This window comes from Lithobates pipiens, unplaced genomic scaffold, assembly GCF_037356315.1.
Source record: "Lithobates pipiens isolate NorthernLeopardFrog02 unplaced genomic scaffold, aLitPip1_a1.2 Scaffold_18, whole genome shotgun sequence".
NCBI lineage: Eukaryota > Metazoa > Chordata > Amphibia > Anura > Ranidae > Lithobates > Lithobates pipiens.
In genome coordinates this window covers 161316412-161340880 of record NW_027507758.1, presented here as the reverse complement: position 1 = coordinate 161340880, position 24469 = coordinate 161316412, and the positions used below count along the sequence as shown (strand labels likewise).

General features: G+C 45.2%; 1 protein-coding gene across 2 annotated transcripts in view; it reads left to right on the top strand.

The window, feature by feature from the left end:
* The first annotated feature begins 484 nt into the window (after positions 1–484).
* LOC143987532 (presenilin-2-like) overlaps positions 485–24469 on the top strand; it is an 82176-nt gene continuing 58191 nt past the window's right edge. Inside the window, exons 1-3 of one of the 2 annotated variants that reach the window (XM_077486318.1) lie at positions 486–695; positions 16672–16806; positions 21710–21870. In XM_077486318.1, coding sequence (XP_077342444.1) covers positions 21730–21870 — 141 coding nt within the window. In that variant the 5' untranslated portion in view covers positions 486–695; positions 16672–16806; positions 21710–21729. Of the gene's footprint in view, positions 696–16671; positions 16807–21709; positions 21871–24469 lie in introns of both variants that reach the window. The other variant, XM_077486317.1, reaches the window with a different exon arrangement.

Below are 24469 nucleotides of genomic sequence, written 5' to 3'. Positions count from 1 at the left end.
CAGTACGTAACAACGTCACTTCCGCACCATCCTGTGATAGGCATCAAACTGTGACACTACACCATCACTGTTTGCTATGGAAGTGACGTTCCGTCGCCGCCATCTTGCTATACCCCACACTCGTCTCAGTAAGGATACACTACGAAGAGGGAAAGCGGACATGTTGTTACACCCACCGGAGTTTTGCGTTTTACACGTATTTATAACAGCAAAGTGAATTTATATAGTGAAATACAGGACTTACAACTCCGTTTGACTACTTAGATCTTGAATTTTTAAACCAGCGGCAACCCTACTCATCTCACAGGTTTGCTATTCTGACAGAAGTTCGTGGCTTTTAAAATTCAAGATTTAAGTAGTCAGACGTATTTCCTGTATTTCCCTATATAAACTGACTTTACTGTTATAAATACGTGTAAAATGCAAAACTCCGGTGGGTGTAACAACATGTCCGCTTTCCCCCTTCTTAGTGCATCCATACTGTGGAAGAGTGTGGGGTGTAGCAAGATGGCGGTGGCGGAACGTCACCTCCGTAGCAAACTGCGATAGGTCGCCGAATATGTTGTTACACTCACTGGGCCCAATGACATCACCGCTCCAGAAAGAGGCTTGCACCGCACACAGTCGCTCTCCCCGGCTACGGTGGCCGCCGAGGACCCTGAATGTATTTTATGGAAGGAGGCTCTTCCTTGCAGGTAAGAAACCTTATCGAAGTCTGTGAATGGATTTATTTCGGTGACAGTGCTGCTCCTTTGTTGTTTCTTCCAGCAGTACTGGCTTTATGTATCTTTTTCTTTTAGTTAACGACGTCTTGTATCAGAATGCTGCTTTCCTCTTTCACATTGTTGGGCAGTTTCCTTTTAGCTGCCTAGCTGGGCACAGTTGTATTTTTTTTAAAAAAAAGATCGTCTCAAAAAAAACAAAAAAAAAAAAACGACTGTACATCATTCTAACCCTTCCCCCTCCCCCATCCACACTAAAAAAAATATGACTTTTTTTGTTTTTTTTTTTAACCGTATTTTTTGTCCCCTGCCTCCATCCCCCTTTGGCGAGAATAATGTTTCCTGGTGCCTCCTGGGATATACACTCACATATTTCACGAGGCATCAGGTTCCACACCGCGGCAGGACTTGGCAGAGCGTCACCAGGTGACTGGCTGCCACGACCCGGAAGTAGGGATGAGCTCAGGCGTGTTCGCATGGTCCACGTGCAGAGCCCGCCAGGAAGTCGGCGCAGCGCTGCGCTAATTACAGGCAGTGAGACATTGCCCCGATGTGTGGCTGCAGAGATCGGGCAATGTCTCACTGCCTGTGATTAGCACAGCGCCGACTTCCTGGCGGGCTCTGCACGTGGACCATGCAAACAATCCTGAGTTCATCCCTACCCGGAAGAGACAGGTGGCACCTGATGATGTAGGAAGGAAGATGGTGGCATGGTGCCCTGTGTGTGGCAGCAGATCAAGGCTGGATTTGCTGGTCGTGTGAGTATTTTATATCAAAATATATCCTACTGAAAAAGGTAAGAAGGGGATGATTTAAAAAAATAATGAAAAATAAAAAGGGGGTTCCCTTTTTAGGCAGATATAGGCTCTTAAGATGAGCTCAGGTGTACTCTAGACTTCCCTCTAGCCGAAATCTGAGCTTAAAGGAGATGTACAGCCAAAGCACGTTTGGCTGTACTTCCTTTTGTGGATCACAGGAGTGCAATTCGTTCTGTATTCCTCTGACCCATTTTCAGCAGACAGCTGAAAAGCCCGCTGTTGGCTGATGTCACAGAGCAGGTCCAGGCTGGGACAAGATCGCAACAATAAAGACGGGATCCACCCACAACTCTGGACCGGTGTTCTATCGAAAATTGCATCCCGTCGGATAATGCCTCTGACGATGTACACATGCGCAGTACGAAACATCACCCCCAGCTGATATGTTTATCAGCAGGCGTGACATCAGCACTGCGCATGCACAGATAGTCGGAGGCATTATCCGAGGATCTGCAAAGGGAGAATGTAATTGTGTAACACGCCAAAATCCGCCTGTCATGTGATTGGTCAATTCTCCCGCTTGAGCACAGAGGCAGGCTGAATCTGACAATTACATTCTCCCTTTGTAGATCGTCGGATATTGCCTCCGAACATGTTCACATGTGCATTGTTGACGTCACTCCAGCCGATCAACATATCGGCTGGAGTGCTGTTGTGTCCTGAGCATGTGCAGATCCTCTGAGGCATTATCCAGCAGGGATGCACTATTCAATAGAATACAGGCACCTGACTCCACTCCCGCTGCCTCCACAGCCCAGTGCTCCAGTGAGTGAGTGGGGGGGGGGGCAGCGCAGAGAGAGCCGGCGACTGACAGTCACCAGCTCTCTGCTCATGGAGTTCTGAGCGATTGGCGGTATTTGATCACTTGTTTCTTAGTCTGAACCCTTGTACACACGGTTGGACATTCCGACGGAAAATGTCCGATCGGACCGTGTTGTCGGATAATCCGACCGTGTGTGGGCTCCATCGGACTGTTTCCGTCGGAATATCCGACCAACAAAATTTTAGAGCAGGGCTATAAAACTTTCCGACAACATGATCTGATCGGACTTTGTCCGATTGTGTGTAGATAATTCCGATCGGACAAAGTGCCACACATGCTCAGATCAAATTCCTAGACCAAAGCTATTGGCTCCTAGCCTGAATGTAGTCCCATTGTAACAAAATAACGTCATCGCGTTCTGAACGATCAGTTTTTTCGACAACTTTGTCTGACCGTGTGTATGCAACAGTTTTGGACAAAATCCAACAGATTTGGTTGTCAGAATGTCCGACCGTGTGTACAAGGGCTTAGAGCAGGGGTCTCAAACTGGTGGTCCTCCAGCTGTTGAGAAACTACAATTCCCATGAGGCATTGCAAGGCTGACAGTTACAAGCATGACTCCCACAGGCAGAGGCATGATGGGACTTGTAGTTTTGCAATAGCTGGAGGTCCACCAGTTTGAGACCCATGGCTTAGAGTCTGTGGGGGATAGATGCAGGATCGGGCCAATCCTGCATCCACCTAGGTAAGTGTGATTTTTGAAAAAAACAAAAAGAAAACGAAATTCTCTTTTAATTAAGTGAGCTGCGAGGTGGGGATAACCCAGCCCACAGCTTATTGGAGTAAACAAAAATAATGCAGTTCAGAGTTCAGCTAGCCATGAGTTTTGAGAACTCGTGAACTCATCTCCAATAGGCTTTAGTTGGCATTGTAAATTCAAACAGTGACTACTGGCTCTGCCCCCACTATGTCTTCCTGTAGCAGTCAGCTGCCCTGTGTCTTCATATGTGTCAGCGACTTGTCAGTTCCCTTAAAGTGCTTGTAAACCTCAGACATGAAATATGAACAAAGCGTATCCCACTATAGTGCATGTGTCAAACACAAGGCCCGTGGGCTGAACCTGGTCCACAATGCCATTTCATGTAGCCCTCCCACCTCTCCTGCAGGTGCGGCACCACCCTCGTCTCTGCCCCCTCCTTGTCCCAGCAGTCGGCAGCAGAGAGAAGGACGGCACTCCACCAGAACCTGCACTTCTCCATGCAGCTGCAGAGGCTCTTGTCGGAGCATAATTCAACAAGCTGAAGTTAAAAGCTGATTGGCTACCATGCTCATCTACACCAGATTTTGCACTCCCCAGTTTTAGTAAATCAACCCTATCATCTCTCAGAACTCTCCTCACTGAGCTCGGCATAGTGTCAGCTCCTCGGCTCTTCGCCCCCACTTTTTTTTCTGAACTTTTAGACAAGCTTTAGAAATTATGCACTTTGAACGGATGTAGAGAAGAGATGGCAGCAGATAAACAGGTCCAAATTATGTAGGAGGATTTGTTTAATATCTCTGTATCACCTGAGGCCAGTCACTTCACTTGGTATACATAAGGGTTTACAACCACTTTTACCCCCCCTCTCTTTACTTGTCTGCTTGGTTGACTTCAAAAACATGCTTACATACTGAATATTGTCATACGGTGAACCACCGAAAAGCTCTTGCACACCAGGTGACATGATTGGGAGCCGGCTGTATCTTCTTGGGACAGGCAGCTGAGCCATGATGACAAGCCGCTAGGCCTGCCCTCCTCCAGCCCCTAAAGCCCCTATGAGTAAGCACTTTTGGTAGTGTGAAACGCGTTAGTTTTGTGCTTTGCCGTGACCCACTTTTGTGTGATTCTGCTTCACGAATAAAAGGCATTTGAATTTATCTTGGAGTACGGCCGTCCAGAGTTCTTCAATTAGTTGCAAGGAGCAGAACAAGACGGTGTGAAGATTGCAGACGGAGTGGGGGTGGCTTGTAGGGTTTAAAAGTGCTGAGTTTGAGTGAAGATCCATTTTCAGTCATATCTAAAGTGTTATAGGTGGATGTGATGCTTTTAAAAATGAGTTCACCAAAGTGCTGTGTATCCTAATTCACTACCAAGGTTTTTGTTTGTTCCCTCAGTACTGTTTTCACCTTTTTTTTTTTATTTTTTTTTTGCATACTATTTTGCAACTGGGTGTTGCTGATCTCCTCTATCTTTTTACAGCCACTTCCAGTTCATAGTTCTCTGCTGCAATGTTGGGTACACATCAAGGTTCTGGACTAGTTTCCTGATAGTGTCAGCAATAAATCGTGCCTGCACAGTGTGCCCAATCAATTGAAGTCCCCACCAAGGGGCACATGTGATAAGGTGACAATGCAGGATTATCATTCAGAGAACATTGCCTGTCTGACACTAGTTCTAACTAATCACCATACTGTTTTTAAAAGTAAAAAAAATAAAAAATAGTTTTGCCTTTTAGATATACTTTGGTTAATTCACCTATGTATCAAAATAGCACATGCAGTCTACAAGCCTCAGTAGTTAAAGCGGGAGTCCGCGTGGTTTTTTTTTTTTTTAAAGCCAGCAGCTACAAATACTGCAGCTGCTGACTTAAAATAATGACACTTACCCGCCCAGCGCGCCCGCGTTGTCGGCACCCACAGCCGATCTCTCGATCATCTCTCGGGTGCTGCTGCTGCCATCTTGGGTATGGGAATCAGGAAGTGGAGCCTTGCGGCTTCGATTTCCCGGTTCCCTACTGCGCATGCGCGAGACGTGCTGCGCAATAAGGATGGTCCCCGCTGTCTCTGGGATCCGTGTGTTTCCCAGCAGGCAGCGGGGGATCTTCAGAAAGGGGCGTAGATTCTGCGGAAAGGGGCGTACCTTCTGCAGAATCTACGCCGGAAGTGGGTGCAGATACCTGTACTGTACAGGCACCTGCACCTCCTCCCCCCTGAAAGGTGCCAATTGTGGCGCCGGAGGGGGGGAGGGTTCCAATGAGCGGAAGCTCCACTTTAGGGTGGACCTCCGCTTTAAAGTGTTACTAAACCCAGGACCCTGCATTCACCACATCTGGTCTCCCACAAAACATAGTAATACAATTAGTATAGTAAATATAAACTGCTAAATACCTTTTACTGCATATACAGACTGATTTTACTGCTGTGGGTTTAGTAACACTTTAACAATAAACTTATCGTCTTTTAAAAATCTTCGTAAAAATTTTTTTTATTTATTTATTTTTTTAACTGAAGGCAAGCCCTTTTTTTTATTTTTAGCTTTGGATGTTGAGTGGAAAGGGATTAAAACACCTGTTGGTTTATTTGCGTCTGTATCCCCATTAGGAAGAACCACCCCTCTATTTGTCCTGATGTTATCAAGTGAAAGAAAATCCCAGATTTTAAGTAAGCAGGATCTGAGAGGAAATTTTCCAATGGGGACACTAGTTGAGAAGACTACCAGGAATTTACCTCACTTTGGAGGAGGGATTTCTTCACACAGATAGCAAAAAAAAAAAAACTGACAGGGGTTAGAATCCTCACTTAATTTGCCCAAAGCCAGCTGGCTGATCAAATAGAAATTGAACAGATACACAAAATTGAGGTGCATGGAGAAATTCTCCCTTCTGTGCTATTGTATTTTGACAGCGGGGCACCTCTGCTGTCAAAATACACCAATTGGCTGCATGCACTGATCAAACAAAGGTGTGTTTTTTTTTTTTTTTTTTTTTTTTTTTTTTTTTTACATTCCCATTTGAAAGAAGCCAATCATTAGATCGATTTCTGTCTATCTGGAGTAGCTATAGATGGATCGAAATTTGGAGGCCCCCCCCAAAAAAAAAACAAAGAAAGAAAACAACCAAGTGACCTACAGGTCTCGCCTAAAAACTCCTGCCCACAGCTCCTTAGGACTGGCGCAGTGTCCATCAAAAAAAAAAAATTGAATTGTGTTTTTTTTTTACCACTTAACAACCAGCCCATAGCCGAATGACGGCTACAGGGTAGTTGCTTAACTCTGGGAGGACGTGCTATAAAGTCCTCCCAGAATTCCACTCTCGTGCACCCCCTGGGATGCGCACTCGAGAGCATCCATGACCACCGGGTCCACAGGACCCGGCCCATCACAGATCACGGTAAACGTCCGCTCATCGCGGCCGTTTACCACGTGATCGCTCTGTCAAATGACGGAGCGATCACTTGTAAACAAACCGGCGTCATGTCATGACGCTGGTTCCTCCCTCCCCTCTCTGTACTGATCGGTATAGTGTGAGGGGAGAGATTGGTGACAGCAGTGCTGTGAGCTGGATCTGTAGTGCCCACAGCGCTGTTTAACGACAATTAGCCCCATTCCCTGCCAATACAAAAAAGTACAAAAAGTGTCAAACTAAAATAAATAAAATAAAATGAACAATAAAAGAAAAGTGCCCCTGTCCTCGTGTGCTTGCATGCAGAAGCGAACGCATACGTAAGTCCCGCCCATATATGAAAACTGTGTTCAAACCACACATGTGAGGTATCGCTGCAAACGTTAGAGCGAGAGCAATAATTTTGGCCCTAGACCTCCTCTGTAACTCAAAACATGTAACCAGTAAAAAATTTTAAAGCGTCGCCTATGGGGATTTTTACGTAGCGACGTTTGGCGCCATTCCACGAGCGTGTGCAATATTGAAGGGTTACATGTTAGGTATCTATTTACTCGGCGTAACTTCATCTTTCACATTATGGAAAAACATTGGGCTAACTTTACTGTTTTGTTTTTTTAAAAGCACAAAACAGTTAGTTTTTTCCAAAAAAAAGCGTTCGAAAAATTGCTGCGCAAATACCGTGCGAGACAAAAAGTTGCAACGACCACCGTTGTATTCTCTAGGGTCTATGCTAAAAATATATATAATGTTTTGGGGTTCTATGCAATTTTCTAGCAAATAAATGATGATTTTTACATGGAGAAAAATGTCAGAATTGGCCTGGGTGCTCCAGAATGCCTGATGGTGCTCTCTGCATGTTGGGCCTCTGTATGTGGCCACGCTGTGTAAAAGTCTCACAAATGTGGTATCGCCATACTCGGGAGTAATAGCAGAATGTGTTTTGGGGTGTAATTTGTGGTATGCATATGCTGTGTGTGAGAAATAACCTGATAATGTGACAATTTTGTGGAAAAAAAAAAAGGAAAAAAAGTCGTGATTTTGCAAAGAATTGTGGGGAAAAATTACAACTTCAAAAAACTCATCACACTTCTTACTAAATACCTTGGAATGTCTTCTTTCCCAAAAGGGGTAATTTGGGGGGTATTTGTACTTTTCTGGCATGTTAGGGTCTCAAGAAATGAGATAGGCCGTCAGTACTTCAATCAGATCAATTTTCAGATATTGGCACCATAGCTTGTAGACTCTATAACTTTCACACAGACCAAATAATATACACCAATTTGTACTTATTTTTGCCAAAGATATGTAGTAGTATAAATTTTGGCCAAAATTTATGAAGAAAAAATACTAATCTGCTAAATTGTATAACATAACACAGAAAAATTAATTTTCTTACAGAATTTTTGGTCTTTTTTTCTTTTATAGCACAAAAAGGGGCGTAGATTCTGCGGAAGGGGGCGTACCTTCTGCAGATATCTATGCCGGAAGTGGGTGCAGATACCTGTACTGTACAGGTATCTGCACCCCCCCTCCCCCCTGAAAGGTGCCATTTGTGGCGCCGGAGGGGGGGAGGGTTCCAATGAGCGGAAGCTCCACTTTAGAGTGGACCTCCGCTTTAAGTGCCAGTGGTTAAAAAATTGCACATTTTTTTTTTTTTTTTTTTTTTTTTTTTTTTTTATCGCCCAGCTCTATCACAGCATACGCTTTCAGTTCCCAAATCGCCTTTCAGGACAACCTTGGAGAGAGTGTAGCTCTGCCTTCTTCACAGAAAACACATGCAGCCTTTAAATCCCTCCTCTTCCACCATGGCCTCAGTTATTGTGTTTCCTCCGCCATGGTGGCCATGTTCCATGTGCCTGGAACCAGGGAGCTGTTCTCTCTCCAAGGTTGGGGAGTGCCAGGCTTACCTTTTTGTTTTTTCATTAAATGAGCAACCCTGGGGGTGTCCCGGTGTCCCCGATCTCTCTATCTCAGGGGAGTTGGGGCCCTCAGGAGGCGGTGCATCTATGTGCCTGGATTTCGCTTTTACTTGGCTCCTAGAGATGGCTCTGGTGGCTGGGCGGGGGCCGCTGCTGGTCAGGGGTGTGTCCTGCATCTCTGTTCGGGGTCCCGGCCAGCGAGTGAGTCATTTCCACTGACATGGATTCCTGAGGGGACGTGGCACTGTTGGTTCCAAGCTCCTGGAACGCAGAGACCAGGGGGTGGGTCCGTACACCGGTGCTTCCATTTCCGGCCCTCGCTGATGACCTGTGGTTTTTCGTCATTGCTGCTGATTTTTCTCTACAAGATGGATGAGAGCAAAATAGCCACAGCGGTTGCAGGTGCCCCTAGCACTGGTCAAGCTAAGATAAGAGAGGTACAGTGGTGCCTTTTTCTGATCCCTATGGGCTTTGTTGGTTTGTTTGTTTCTGCCCTGAGGGGAGCCTGTAGCTGCAGGGTCAGAGGTTAATTCACTATGACCCTGCAGCGTGAACTGGGTGCCTCACCGTTAACACTGCTTGGGTTTTTTTCTGTTTCCTCTTAGGCTTTGTGGGGTTTTGCATTAGACTAGTGTTTGTTAGGTTTAGGGAAACAGGTTTAGTTAAAATTTGTTTTTCGTTACAGGAAAAAGCGTTAGGTAAAACTAAACATGTAAATCCGCCAAGTCAAAGGAAATGTCCTTTTTGCAAGAACCCCCTTAGAGATTCATGGCAGAAGGCGATGTGCAGATCCTGTATTAAAGAACTGGTGTCCAGCAGTACAAGGACTTATTCTCTTCCGTAAGGGAACTTATGAACTCGCTGAGTTCCGTCAGGTCCATATTGGTACAGAGCCCAGTAGCAAGGTTGAGCCCCAGAATCCACCACCTAGTCCAAGAGCATCCTCATCCAGACCAATGGAGACTGAGGACTTAGGTGATGAAGGAGGAAGGTACTTTTCTCTCACTCAGGAACTCAGGTGAGGAGGAAGAGGAAGACGATAGCAGAACCTCTAGGTACAAGCTATCCTTGGAGGAAGTGGATGACTTCTTAAGAGCAATCTACACTACTCTTGAAATTCAGGAGGAATAGGTACAACTGTCAGTGCACGACAAAATGTACCAGGGTCTGGATGAAACTAAACACAGAGTGTTTCCAGTTCATAGTGTCCTATCGGAGTCAGTCAAGAAAGAATGGAAGGCCCCCAAGAGAGGCCCTTTTTTCTCCAGGACCCTTAGGAGAAGGTTTCCCTTCAAAGATAAGGAGTCAGGTTTGGAATAAGAAACCATGGGTAGATGCCGCTTTCTCGCAGGTTTCTAGATGCACAGACCTTGCGTTTGAGGATATGGGGGTGCTGAAGGTGCAATGGATAAGAAGGCAGACTTCCTCCTTAAAAAATCTTGGGATTGAACATCAGTCAGCCTCAAACCTGCTATGGCTTCCACGGTTGTGGCAAGAAACCTGGAATGCTGGGTTGAAAAGCCACATTGAAACGGGCACACCACGGAAAGATCTGTTAGAATGTTTTCCTTTAGTATTAAAAGCAGTTCAGTATATGGCTGATGCATCTGCTGAATGAGTTAAATTGGCACAAGGTCATCAGCACTGGTGAACTTAGCCTGACAGAGCGGTCTGGCTGAAAACCTGGTCTGGTGACACAGCTTCCAAGGTTAAACTGTGTAGTTTACCTTTTGCGGGTAACCTGCTTTTTGGTCCAGACCTTGAAACAATCTTAGCTAGGATGGCCGATAAGAAAAAGGCTTTCCCTGCTAAGAAGAAACAGCCGATTAAAAATAATTTTCGTGCTGTTCAACAGCCCCATAAAAAGAAGGAGTTGGATCATAGGAGCCATTGGGGCTCCCAAAGGGGTAAGGGAAGAAGAGGAGTTCTTTTCAGATCTCCCCCAGACCAGTCCTCCAGAAGTAAGGGGTAGATTGTCAGCTTTTCACCTACAATGGAACATAACATCTCCAAGTCTGTTCGTGAAAAGCATTTTAACTCAGGGATACAGACTGGAATTTTCAGAGCCACCCCCCAGTAGATTTTATGTTACAGCCCTACCAAGAGATCGGGAAAAGGCTTCTGCAATAATGAGCCTATTGCAGGATCTGATTCAGCAAGAAGTAATCATCCAGTTCCCAAAAAATCAAGATGGCACCGGCTTCTACTCTCATATATTCCTGGTAAAGAAGCCTTCAGGAAAGTATTGATTGATTCTGAACCTAAAGAGCTTGAACAAATCAATTTGGTACAAGCATTTCAGGATGGACACAATCTTTTCAATTACCAAGTTGCTGACTCCAGGCTGTTTCATGGCATCCCTGGATCTAAGAGATGCTTATCTTCTTGTTCCGATAAATCAGGCTTCTCAATGCTTTCTATGTCTGGCCCTGGATCAGGGGACCTCAGTCTTGCACATCCAATTCAGAGCTCTGCCATTCTGACTTTCATCCTCCCTCAGGATCTTCACAAAAATAATGGCGGAAGCTCTGGAACCTCTGAAGTTGAGAGGGATTTCAGTTATCCCTTATCTGGACGACCTGCTGTTCTTTGCAGACTCCAAAAAACAAGTCTGATCAAATCTCCAAGCGTCCCAGGCTCACCTCAAGAACTTAGGGTGGCTCCTAAATTTGGAAAAGTCAAATCTGAATCCCTCACATGAGATGAAGTTTCTGGGTTATACCATAAACTCGGTGCTTCAAAAAGGCTTTCTACCGTGGGAAAAAAGAGACAAGATCCAATCAGCGGTGAAACAAGTTCAGAACACACTGTCAGTATCAGCCAGGCCAACTATGGCGGTATTAGGTCTTCTTACTGCATCAATTGCTGCCATTCAGTGGGCCAGATTGCATTCCAGGCCCCTCCAGTTAAACATACTACGTGGTTGGTCCTACAAGAAACCACTAGAAAAACAGATAAAACTTTCCTTAAAAGTAAAGAGGGCTCTCTGGTGGTGAAGAAATCCATCCAACCTGACAAAAGGCCTTTCTTGGGTGTTTCCCCTGGACAAGCATCTAACGACGGATGTGAGTTCCTGGGGCTGGGGAGCCCACCTGGAGGGTCAGACTTCTCAGGGGGTCTGGTCCAAGACAGAAGCCCAAAATTCCTCAAACTGGTGGGAACTGAAGGCAATTTTTCTTGGTCTCCTAGCCTTTCAACATGTAGTAAAGGGTCGTCATGTTTAGGTGCTGTCAGACAATACAACTGCAATAGCCTACATAATGAAACAAGGGGGAACCAGGAGCAAAAGGCTCCTAGAATTTCCCAGGCAATTACCGGCCTGGGCGGAACAGAATGTGGCCTCATTATCAGCAGTTCAGCCGAAAGGTTCTTAGAATCTGCTAGCAGATCTTCTTCTAAGCAGACGGAAGCGTAATAGAGCCTAAATCGAGAAGTTCTCCTGATGATCTCCAAAGCTTGGGGGAAAACTCAAATAGATCTGTTTGCCAACCAACACAACTCAAAAGTATGCAAATTCTTCTCTCTCCACCGAGAAGATCAAGCAGTAGGCATAGATGCCTTCACCCATCTGTGGCATTACCAGCTGTGCTATGATTCCCCCCCCCTTCCCTGTGATACCACTGGTCCTAAGGAAGTTCAGAGAAGAAAAAAAACTATCTGATCCTGGTCACTCCTCTCTGGCCAAAAAGGCCTTGGTTTCGTGGCTCTGTTAAATCTAGCTACGGAACCTTCATGGAAGTTACCGTCCAGAAATGATCTTCTATCGCAGGGATCAGTGAACTATCTTCAATTAACAGCTTAGTTTCTGAAGAAGACCTCTTGAAGGCAAAATAACTTTCTGATAAAGTAGTAAAGACCCTTCTTTCAAGTAGAAAAGGAGTCACTCAGGCCATATACATGAAGGTCTGGAAAAAATGTAACTCCTGGTGTGCTTCTAAAGGCCTCCAATTTAAGAGTTCAGTATCTGTTCTTGAATTTCTCCATGAGGGAATGGAGAAGGGACTGGCAGCCAGTACGCTGAAGACTCAGATGGCGGCTTTATCTATTTGTTTTGAAAGAACTTTATCCAAACAAGTTTTTAATTTCAAGATTTTTTTTCAGGGTACTCGCAAGAAATAGGCCAGTAGCCCTTAACGATTTTCCCAGTTGGGATTTGTCTATTGTTTTGCAGGTTGTTTCGGGAGCTCTGTTTGAACCCTTACACGAAGCATCCTTGCAGAATTTGGTTTGCAAAACAATTTTTCTTTGATTGAAAAAAACGATTTTTCTGGTGGCCATCACCTCTGCAAAAAGAATCAGGGAACGCCAAGCTCTGGAAGTTACAGAACCTTTCCTGAAAGTTTTTGCAGACAGAGTGGTCCTTCAAACGTACCCAGCGTTCCTTTCTATTAGAGCTGCCATGACGCGTCGACGTAATCGACTACTTCGACTAAGAAAATACGTCGACGTGTGTGCAGGGCGTCGATGCTTCACAGTGGGGGCAGTGCTTGGTATCTACCGCTGCCCTCCGTGCCGCCGTCCCTAGGGGTGCAACGGATCGTCACCGATCCGTGATCCGAGCGCACATGCCGCGATCCGCGGAGCGCTCCGTGGTCTCGGCCTTAGGAGAGGCCGCGGCTTCGGCCTAGCTCCGAAGCGACGGCCATCTTTCTACACCCAGGCGTTTACAATGTGATCGCTCCGATGGAGCGATCACTTGTAAACAAATCGGCGTCATGACATGACGCCGGTTTCTCTCTCCCCTCTCTGTACTGATCTGTGCAGTGGAGGGGAGAGGTCGGATGGAAGCAGCCATCCCTCCATACCCTGCCAATACTCTGCCCGCCAATGCAATACTCTGCCAGCCAATACTCTGCCAGCCAATACTCTGCCCGCTAATACTCTGCCCGCCAATACTCTGCAATACAATACACTGCCCGCCAATACAATACTCTGCAATACAATAATCTGCAATACAATACTCTCAAGGTTATCCAAATGATTAATTAGCTAATCAAAAAAAACCACTAGATTCATTAAAAAATAAAAATAAAAAAAATAATCGGATAGTCGTTGACTAATCGAAAAAATAATCGATAGATTAGTCGACAGACAAATTAATCGTTAGTTGCAGCTCTACTTTCTATGATTTCTTCAACCTTTTCACCGCACAAAGGAAATAATTCTGCCCACTTTCTCCTCACCAATCCAGGAGAAGAAGCTTTTCACACTCTGGACGTGAGGAGATGTTTGTTACATTTTCTTACAATAACCAAAGAATTCAGAAGATCAAATGCTCTTTGTGGTTTTCTCAGGCTCACACAAGGGAGAAAAAGCTTCCAAAAGTACACTGGGCAGATGGCTTAGGTTGGCAATCACAGAGGCCTATAAAGCCAAAGGAGAAATACCCCCTTCAGGTATTGCTGCTCATTCTACAGCAGTTTCCTGGGCTGAAAGGGCCGGTGCTACGCCTGAACAGATCTGTAAGGCTGCTACTTGGTCCAACTATTCAACATTTCTCAGACACTATCGGTTGGATTTACTGTCCGCCGCAGATCAAGCCTTCGGCAGGAAGGTACTGCAGGCAGTAGTCCCAATCTAGGTTAAGTTTCTCAGTTATCCTCTCCAAGGTTGTCCTAAAAGGCAATTTGAGAAAGGCATAGTTATGCCGCGTACACACGATCAAACAAGCGGGTGGAAAAGTCCGGCAAACTCAAGTCCGCCGGACAATCCCCCCCCCCGTGTGTAGCCTCTGGCATACTTTTTTGACCCGAAAGTACGGCGGACTTAGAAAGTAGTTTTGCAGTCCAATCTTCCTGCCGGACTCGCATTTCGGCGGACAATCCGGCCGTGTGTGTGCCAGTCCACCGTACTTTTGAAATGAACGGACTTTTCCCGTCCGGAGAAAAGTCCGCTCATTTTGAGTGGTGCCCACGAAGGAGACGTTGCTGGCCCCGCCACCTGGTATGGACTTAAAGGGGAACCCCAAGGTCCACAACAGACCCTTTTTCCGAGCACGCTACCCGGACGGCCAGGAAAGGGGGGGATGAGCGAGCCCCCCCTCCTGAGCTGTACCAGGCCACGTGCCCTCAACATGGGGGCACACATGTTGATGAGGACAAGGGTCTCTTCCCGACAACCCTGGCCGTTGGTTGTCGGGGTCTGCGGGCGGGGGGCTTATCGGAATCCGGGAGCCTCCTTTAATAAGGGGGGGCCCCGGATACCGGCCCCCCACCCTATGGGAATGAGTATGGGGTACAATGTACCCCTACCCATTCACCTGTAAAATTAAGTACAAAAAAAACACAACACACAAGATAAAATAGTTTATTGCGCAGCTCCTGGGGTCTTCCGTCTTCGGGGGTCTTCTCGCCGGACTCCTCCACTATCTTCTTGTAGCTCTTTTACTAGCGGAGGAGTCCGGCTTTCTTCCTCGCCGCTGCCTCTTCTTCCGACTTCGGGGGTCTTGTCCCCCTCTTCGGTTCTTCTGCCGGGCCACTGCGCCTTCTTATAGCTCTTTTACAGGCTTCTGTCGTCACCGCCGCCGCCGCCTTCCGTTCTTCTTCTCCTTCTTCTCCTGGAGATGTTGACTCAATGCTCTCTCCGGCCGCAATGACAGGGACGCGCTGCGCGGCGACTTATATACGGACAAGGGGCGGGGTCATCGGTTGATGTCACATGGTGACCCCGCCCCCTTATGATGTCACAGTCCCAGAGGATTGTGGGACTGTCGCCACGTGACATCAACCCATGTGACATCAACCGATGACCCCCCCCTTGTCCGTATATAAGTCGCCGCGCAGCGTGTCCCTGTCATTGCGGCCGGAGAGAGCATCGAGTCAACATCTCCAGAAGAAGAAGAAGAACGGAAGGCGGCGGCGGTGACAGAAGACCGGGCCACCGCCTGTAAAAGAGCTATAAGAATGTGCGGTGGCCCGGCAGAAGAACCGAAGAGGGGGACAAGACCCCCGAAGTCGGAAGAAGAGGCCGCGGCGAGGAAGAAAGCCAGGCTCCTCTGCTAGCAAAAGAGCTACAAGAAGATAGCGGAGGAGTCCGGCGAGAAGACCCCCGAAGACGGAAGACCCCTGGAGCTGTGCAATAAACTATTTTATCTTGTGTGTTGTGTTTTTTTTTGTATTTTATTTTACAGGTGAATGGGTAGGGGTACATTGTACCCCATACTCATTCACATAGGGTGGGGGGGCCGGTATCCGGGGGCCCCCTTATTAAAGGGGGCTCCCAGATTCCCGATAAGCCCCCCGCCCGCAGACCCCGACAACCAACGGCCAGGGTTGTCGGGAAGAGGCCCTTGTCCTCATCAACATGGGGACAAGGTGCTTTGGGGTGGGGGGGCCGTGCGGCCGCCCCTTCCCCAAGGCACCCCCTCATGTTGAGGGCACGCGGCCTGCTACGGCTCAGGAGGGGGGGGCGCTCGCTCCCCCCCCCTTTTCTGGCCGGCAGGGTAGCGTGCTCGGACAAGGGTCTGTTGTGGACCTTGGGGGGACCCCCACGCCGATTTTTTTCGGCATTGGGGTTCCCCTTAAGTCCATAGCAGGTGGCGGGGCCTGCAACGTCTCCTTCGCGGGCCCCACCTACCTGGAGACGCTCTCGAAATAAGCGGACTTTCCCCCGCGTGTGTGGGCGAGTCCGTTCATTTCAAAAGTAGGGCGGACTTAGTACGCCGTATTAGTCCGCTGAAAAAGTGCCGTGTGTGGGCAAGTAACCCGTTCGGAAAGTCCGACGGACAGTCTGGCGGGAAGTCCGCCAGACTAAGTCCGTCGGATAGTCCGCTACGTGTGTACGCGGCATTAGACTTACCAGTGACGGTATTTCTAAGAGACTTATGCCCCATACACACGATGAGATTATCGGACGAATGAACGTCCGTTTTTTATTGCATGCTAATCTCAGATCGAATCTGATGAGTTTACTAAAGTCACGAAAATTCCCGCACGACATAAAAAAAATTCGTACGTGATGTCATGTGTTGTAATGCATTTGTATTGCATTTTCGAACGATAGCTGTACTGATTACACGAAAATCGTACGATCTAGCATCGTACGAAAAAAATTTCCGTGCACGTCCGATAGAATAATATCGGATGTACTGTTCGAATCGGCTCTCGAAAGCTCTGTACTAACGATCCGATTATCGTACGATCGCATCGAAAGCGGTATTTTCCGTACGATTTTCGTATCGTTTGTACGGGGCATTACAAGACAACCGTTACCTGCCTCCCTTTGTTTATCTTAAAAGTGGTTTTAAGTATCTATCATAGTTTGGTGGTTTTCTGTGCTTTTGTTTTCCAGTTTGTCAGAGACCACGATAACTGGGGCCATGGTGGAAGAGGAGAGATTTAAAGGCTGCATGTGTTTCCTGTGAAAAAGGAAGAACTACGGTCTCTCCGAGGTTGCCCTGAAAAGCTCTTAGAAATAACATCACCAGTAAGTCTAACTATGCCTTTTTGTAACATCTGCATTGTAATAGCAATACAAACAATAGTTTTATTTGACAATCTAATATAAATACTGGTACTTAAAAATATCCTTTCATGTGAGTATTGCTTGTCTGCTGGTCATCTCTTTACGCAACTTCCAGGAATCTCTGCATGCTTTGCAGCTTCTCCTCTGCTGTTTCTTTCAGTTCCTAATGACTGTATATCCCATGGTACAATGCTGCCTGCAAGGCAGTGATTCTTCGACTGACTCTGCCTCCTGAAACTCCTTCTCTCAGAACCTCTATAGGTCAGCATTCAGGCTCTGTGAAATTTGTGACAAAGCAGTGCTACTCATAAGGAATAGTGAATAAGTGCCACAAAAGGAAGTAAATGTGTGGGGATTTTGAAAAAGTACCGTATTTATCGGCGTATAACACACCCTGGCGTATAACACGCACCCTAAGTTTAGGAGGGAATTTTAAAGAAAAAACTTTTAGGAGGGAAGTTTAAGGAAAAAAAACGTACATTTAAATGCCCATCAATGCAGCCTTGTCAGTGTCATTTGCAGCCTTGCATTGCAGCCTTGTCGGTCATTTGCAGCCTTGCATGTCATTAGCAGCCTTCCATTGCAGCCTTGCCAGTCATTAGCAGCCTTCCATTGCAGCCTTCTCAGTCATTTGCAGCCTTGTCAGTTTCTTTTGCAGGCTTTCCTTTTAAAAATGGCGCCTCTGAGATACAGAGCGGATGTCCTGTATATCTCGGTGGCACTCGGCCATTCTCGGATATTTTCGGTCGCACTCGGCCATTCTCTGATATTTTCGGCTTTTCTCGGCGGCTTTCGAAAGCCGCCGAGAACGGCCGAAAATAGCCGAGAGCTGCCGGAAATAGCCGAAAATAGCCAAAAGCTGCCGAGACCGGCAGAAGAGCTCGCAATCGGCGGGTGATCAGGGTATAACACGCACCCACGATATTTTCCCTGATTTTAAGGGGGAAAAAAGTGCGTGTTATACACAGATAAATACGGTACTTTGAAAACCTCAAGATTGTTCAGATTAATAAGGGTAAAATAGAAATAAATGAAATACAATAGGAAACTTGCGTCCTTTTTTTCACACATATCGAGATTTCTTTTGGTGGTATTTAATCACTAGTGGGTTTTTTATTTTTTGTGCTATAAATAAAAAAAGACCATAAATTTTGTGAAAAAAATATTTTTTTCTTTGTTTCTGTCATAAAATTTTGCTAATTAGTAATTTTTCTTCGTAAATTTTGGCCAAAATTTATACTGCTACATATCTTTGGTAAAAATAACCCCGATTAATGTATATTATTTGGTCTTTGTGAAAGTTATAGAGTCTACAACTATGGTGCCAATCACTGAAAATTGATCACATCTGATCAGGCCTTCAGTACATCAGGTGTATCTCATTTCTTGAGACACTAACAAGTCAGGAAAGTACAAATACCCCCCAAATTACCCCTTTTTAGAAAGTAGACATTCCAAGGTATTAAGTAGCATGGTGAGTTTTTTTAAGTTGTAGTTTTTTCCCCACAATCCTTTGCAAAATTTAAGATTATTATTTTTTTTTTTTTTTTTTTTTACAAAATTGTCATATCAGGTTATTTCTCACACACAGCATATGCATACAACAAATTACACCCCAAAATATAATCTGCTACTCTTCCCGAGTATGGCAATACCACATGTGTGAGACTTTTACACAGCCTGGCCACATACAGAGGACCAACATTGAAGTAGTACCTTCAGGCTTTCTAGGACCATAAATTGCACATCTCATTTCATTCCTACCTATCACACTTTTGAAGGACCTTGAGCACCAGGACAGTGGAATTACTCACAAAGTGACTCCATTTTGGAAAGCAAACACCCTAATGTATATTCTGAGGCATGGGCAGCAGATAGGTACTCAGGTACTCTGATGGGCCCGAGACAGGTACTCGGGTAAATAGATGAGCTGCAGACAGGTACTCGGGTACTCTGATGGGCTGCAGACAGGTACTCGGGTACTCTGATGGGCTGGTGACAGGTACGCGGGTACTCTGATGGACTGTGACAGGTACTCGGATGAACTGTGACAGGTACTTTGATGGGTGGTGACAGGTCCTCTTTATTAGGGGGGGGGGCAATCAGTGTGTGTTGGTGTACACTATAGGCGGTAACGAGATGTTACCGCAATCTCCTTCTCACACACGATCGGTGTGTGAGGAGGAGAACCCGGTAACATCTTGTTAGCTGTTACCGTGGTTTGTTTACATTTAGTGATCGGCTGTGAAAGTATCACAGCTGATCATGTGGTAAACAGTCGCCGGCCAATGGCTGTTTACCACCATCTGTGACGAGCAGTGTTGGTGGGAGCACACCGCCACCAACGTGCACGGGCAGCGCGCTCCCGATCGTGTGCATATGCCATGTAAAATGGGGTGGTAACACCTGTGATCGGCCGTGACTTCATCACACACATGGTAAACGGCCATGCTCAATGGCTGTTCACCCCCTTGGTGGCGAGGGGTGTCTCCGTGACACGCCACCACCGAAGGAACAGGGATGCGCAAGCACGATCGCGTGTATTCCCTGTTTAAATGGGAGGCCGTCATATGACGCCCTCCCAGAACGAGAGCCACGCCGCCTGGCCGTCATGCGGTTAATTTTGTTTATTAAATTTTAAAAATATTGAAGTACAAGAGATAAATGTCCAGGACAGACCAATGAGATACAAGCAGGTCCATAGAAGACTTGTGTGTGTGTGTGTGTGTGTGTGTATGTATATATATATGTGTATATATATGTATATGTGTGTGTGTATATATATATATATATATATATATATATATATATATATATATATATATATATATATATATATATATATATATATATATATATATATAATATAATGATAGTACATATACAGAAAATAAAATACATATTGGGTATGTTAATACAAACAGACACATAGAAAACAGTAGGCTTCCCCATAAATATATTATAGAAGAGGTGGGGTATTCATAAGGGGATGTCATGCAGAAACAAAACACTTCTATGCCCAGTGCGACATCTTATATATTGTAAAGACAGAACATGAAAAGGGACACCCCGAGAAGAAAACAACATTGAACCAAAAGAATAAAGAAGTCTTTAGTAGCGTATAAAGAATAAAGTCACGCTTTAGTAGTGTGACCAAGAAGCTCGCTACTTCCGGTCCCTTTTGTTGTTCGCGCTGGACGGTGGAACGCACGCTAGCAGCGAGTGCAAGCTGGGAGGCACCATTAGATCCAGACACGGATGGATCTGCACATTGGCACATTGCACTTTAATATGAATATAGAGGTATTGCTTCATAGGAATACGTAAATACCTTTGCACATTATATTGGACCTTCATGAGCACTCCCTCACATCTCATTCAATGTGAATGGTTTGGTTGGTAATTTTGAGATAGGTTTGGTGATGTAGCTGGAAGCAGAGTCGTGGATAGCTTTGTAAGTTGTTGTAATGCTCTGTACACACGACCGGTTTTCTCGTTGGAATAAACTCCTGAAGGTTTTTCCAAAGGAGTTTCGCTGAAACTGTCTTGCGTTCACCCAATCACACCAAAGTCCGACCGTCAAGAACGCGGTGACATACAACGGGACTAGAAAAAGGAAGTTCAGTAGCCAATAGCTTCCGTCTCGTACTTGCTTCAGAGCATGCGTCCTTTTTGGTCCGTCAGAACAGCATACAGACCAGATGAAGCATACACAATCGGAATATATGATGAAAAGCTTCCGTCTGACTTTTTCTGTCGGACATTCCGCTCGTGTGTACGCGACATTAGTATTTTGAATTTTGTTCATTGGCTGAATGGAAGCCAATGGAGAAATTGGCAGAAAGGGGTTGCAGACACTGGAAATGTTATGAACTTGCTTTTTGAAAGATTGAGTTTGAGGAAGTGAAGTGCAAGGAGACTGATGCGATCTAAAAAAAATTGGCTATCATCCGTATAGAAATGGTGCTGGAAGCTTGTCAGTTTATTATTTTATTATGCACACATACTGTATGTTCTAATAGTATTTGGTATATAAATGTTTTAATTCTCAGTTTAAAGAGTTCTCTAGTGGAGTATTAATAAACTCATTTTTGAAACAAGCCAGCTAAACCTTGTGGTTAATCTCATGACTTTGGTAGAATTTAAGGAACTTTACTCATTGTCCTGAGGCACAGTTTGCTTACAAAACACCATTTGTTCAGTACATTTTGTTTGCGACTTTGTGAGTACTGGTAATTAATATTCATAGTTTCCCTTGCTATTTGATGTCCCTTTTATCAACTAGTCCCTCCGAGCAAGGCTGATCCAGACCTCGCACAACACTTGTATCTTCATGCTGTTTAGCATAGCAGTTTTCACCATTTCTACTCCACCCTGGGGTGTTCCTGTTCATTTAAAATTCCAATAGGGAGACCCCCCCCATAATGGCCGTGCCACTCCTGAAGACTTCACACTTTGATTCCTGTGAATCATTATTTTTATAAATACTCCTCTGTCATCCTTCCTCGGGCATTAGGATGGTGAACACAAGCTTTATGTTTCAGGCTTTAGGAAATATTCATACAGAATCCTAAAGAACTTTTTTATTTTCTCTGTAAAGCTTTCTTCTGCTGCTAGTATGCTTTTATTATCTTTTGTGCCATACTGTATGCAAGTTTTTATTTTAGAGCCAGAAACATTCCTGTGGATATTGAGAAATATGACACACCATTATGTCAATGAGAAGTCTCTGATATGTGAAATCCCTGATATAACTTTACATTGGTTTGTCATAAAACTTCTTTTAAATTTAGTTTTCAAGAAAGTTGAAATATGTACTTTAAAAACAAAATGTATTTCAATATAATTCTTTTCACACTCCTAGGTATTTTCTATTGCGTAAACATGTTTACGTTCATGAATAGTTCAGACAGTGAAGAGGAAGAGGACTGCAATGAGAGAACATCACTGATTGCTTCTGAAAGTCCATCACTGCCTTCTTATCAACATGGAGTACAGAACCCATCCGAGGCGACAAATCAGAGGGTGAGGAACATGCAACTAGTCCAAAAATTGTATTCCCAAGTCTTGTACAAAATATAATTTACAATAAGCACGAGGCCCAAAAAGTCCCCTCATCCCTGCTTTATTTTCACCAGATGAGAAGCAGATGCTTAACGTGGACCTACCACAGATAAATATGAATTCCAGGTAGGGTCTATTTATATAGAGTTAATTGGTCCAGCTTTGATCAATGTACCTATGTATATACAATACCTGGCGAATTCCCCTGGGAGGTGGAAATCCCTGAAGTAGACAATGTTACTCCAGTGACCTCTGCTTCCGGGTCCCGTGCTGAATGGCTGGTCTGATGCATTCTGAATATAGGAGGTGAGCCACTCAGCATGAGCACCTTTCAATGAATGCTTTGCCTTTTTTTGATTCACAAGAGGAAAAGTTGGCACTCGGGATTGCCTCAAACAAATGGTCTTTGATTATTGAAAACACATGCATAACAGGAAACATGTTTTGGCCATCAGGTCATGGCAGCCATGACTAAGGACTGATGGCTGTTATATATGGGTTTTTTTTCAATAAAGGAAGACTGTTTAACCACTTGCCTACAGGGCACTTTCACCCACTTCCTGCCCAGGCCAATTTTCAGCTTTCAGCGCTGTTGCACTTTGAATGACAATTGCGTGGTCGTGCTACACCTTAACAATGTGAAACTTTTTCTAATTTTCTTCACACAAATAGAGCTTTCTTTTGGTGGTATTTAATCACTGTTAGGTTTTTTATTTTTTACCACAAAATTTTTTTTTTGAAAAAAATTATAGTTTTTCTTACTTTCTCTCAGTAAATATTGCAAAAAATTGTTTTTCTCCTTCACTGATGGGCACTGATGAGGAGGCACTAATATGCTGCTCTTATGGCCACTGATAGGTGTTACTGTTGAGCACGGATAGGCGGCAATGGTGGGCTGCACTGATGAGCAGGACTGATCACTAATGGGCACTGACTGGCACTGGTGGGCACAGATTGCTGGCACTGGTGGTGTTTTATTGTAACCAGGGCACTGAAGAGCAGTGCCCTGATTACATGTCTTGATATCCCCTGCGAGGAGATGCCGCTGATCGGGAGCTGATCCGTTGCGAGGAGAGCCAATTACATGGTTAAAGAGCTGCGGCTGCACTGTGTCCTAGCAAAATGGTGAGGGCAGCCATTCTGAGACGACGTCCTCCCAGACTGAGAGCTACACCACCCCCTCCGTCATTTGAGGATGGGTGGGCGGCATGTGGTTAATGCCATTCTGAGTGCTGACTTCCTTATATTGCATAGAGGCATCAGTAGCCGGACAGTCTAATCATCGGGCGGAGCTGTAAAGTGGTAAGGTTTCCATTTGCCTTTTTTTGAATAGAGGAGGGGCATTGACTTCATGCTTTTCACCTTCGTCCAAATGGAGAACGCTTTGCGTTCATTAAAAAAGGGCAAAGCATTCTCTGAATGGTGCCTGTTCTGAGTGGCTGACCTTCTGTGTTCACAATGCAGCAGGCCATTCGCTTGGCATGGAAACTGGAAATCATGGGAGTAGCGGTGCCTACTTCAGTGATTTCTAGCTTGCAGGTGCATCAGCCAGGTGTGGTGTGTGTGTGTGTGTGTGTGTATATACCTGGTTATAATTGTTCCAAGCTGGATCAGTGTAACTATGTAAAAATATAATATTCCTGGAATTCATCTTTAGCAAATACATTTTGGTTACGTGACTGCACAGTGGAGGAACAACATTAAACTGATAAGATCATCATGCTGCATTTTTTCCCAGAGTTCACTGAATGTGGTGAAGCTGACGATTTCTATCATCCAATCATGTGCAAGCAAAAATGCCATATATTTTTATTTTCCTTGGTTGGGTATTTTTTGCGAAGTGAAGCTTCATCACGTTCACTAAGGCAAGCCATATATTAATCAATTTGCTTTCTTTCCACCATAGGTGGTGCAATTTAGTCAGTTAAAGTGGTTGTAAAGGTAGACGTTTTTTTACCCTAATGCACGTTAAAACAGGTTGTAAACCTCCATACAGTATCTGTACCTATATGTAAGCCTAGAATGATATTTACTGTATACTGCCCCGATGATGTCATTGGCGCATGCTCTCTGAGGAAACAGCCACTCACGCCATTTCTTCAGAAGACAGTGGCGTGACTGGTGGCTCCCACGCGTGGCCCCGGAAAGGAAGACGGGTGAAGATGGATGCGGCCTGCAGCAAGGACGATGCGGGCTTCGTTTGCCGGTAAGTGTCACATAATGTGCTAGTATGCAATGCGTACTAGCACATTATGCCTTCACTTTGCAGGGGAAGGAAAATATTTTTTTTCCAGAGAGTTTACTTCCTCTTCAAGGCGACACAGAGCGCAGCTCAGGATTTAGCAAGTGGGGCAGGAGGGAGAAGCCAGGAGCATCAGCAGGATAACCCAGAAGAGGGGGGTCAGGGCTGCTCTGTGTAAAACCACTGCACAGAGCAGGTAAGTATAAGATGTTTGGTATTTAAAAAAAAAAAAAAAAAAAGATTTCAATCGTTTAAAAAATAAAATAAAAACAAGCCAAGCAACCTTGTAATAAGAGTAGAAATAATACCAGTCCTGGC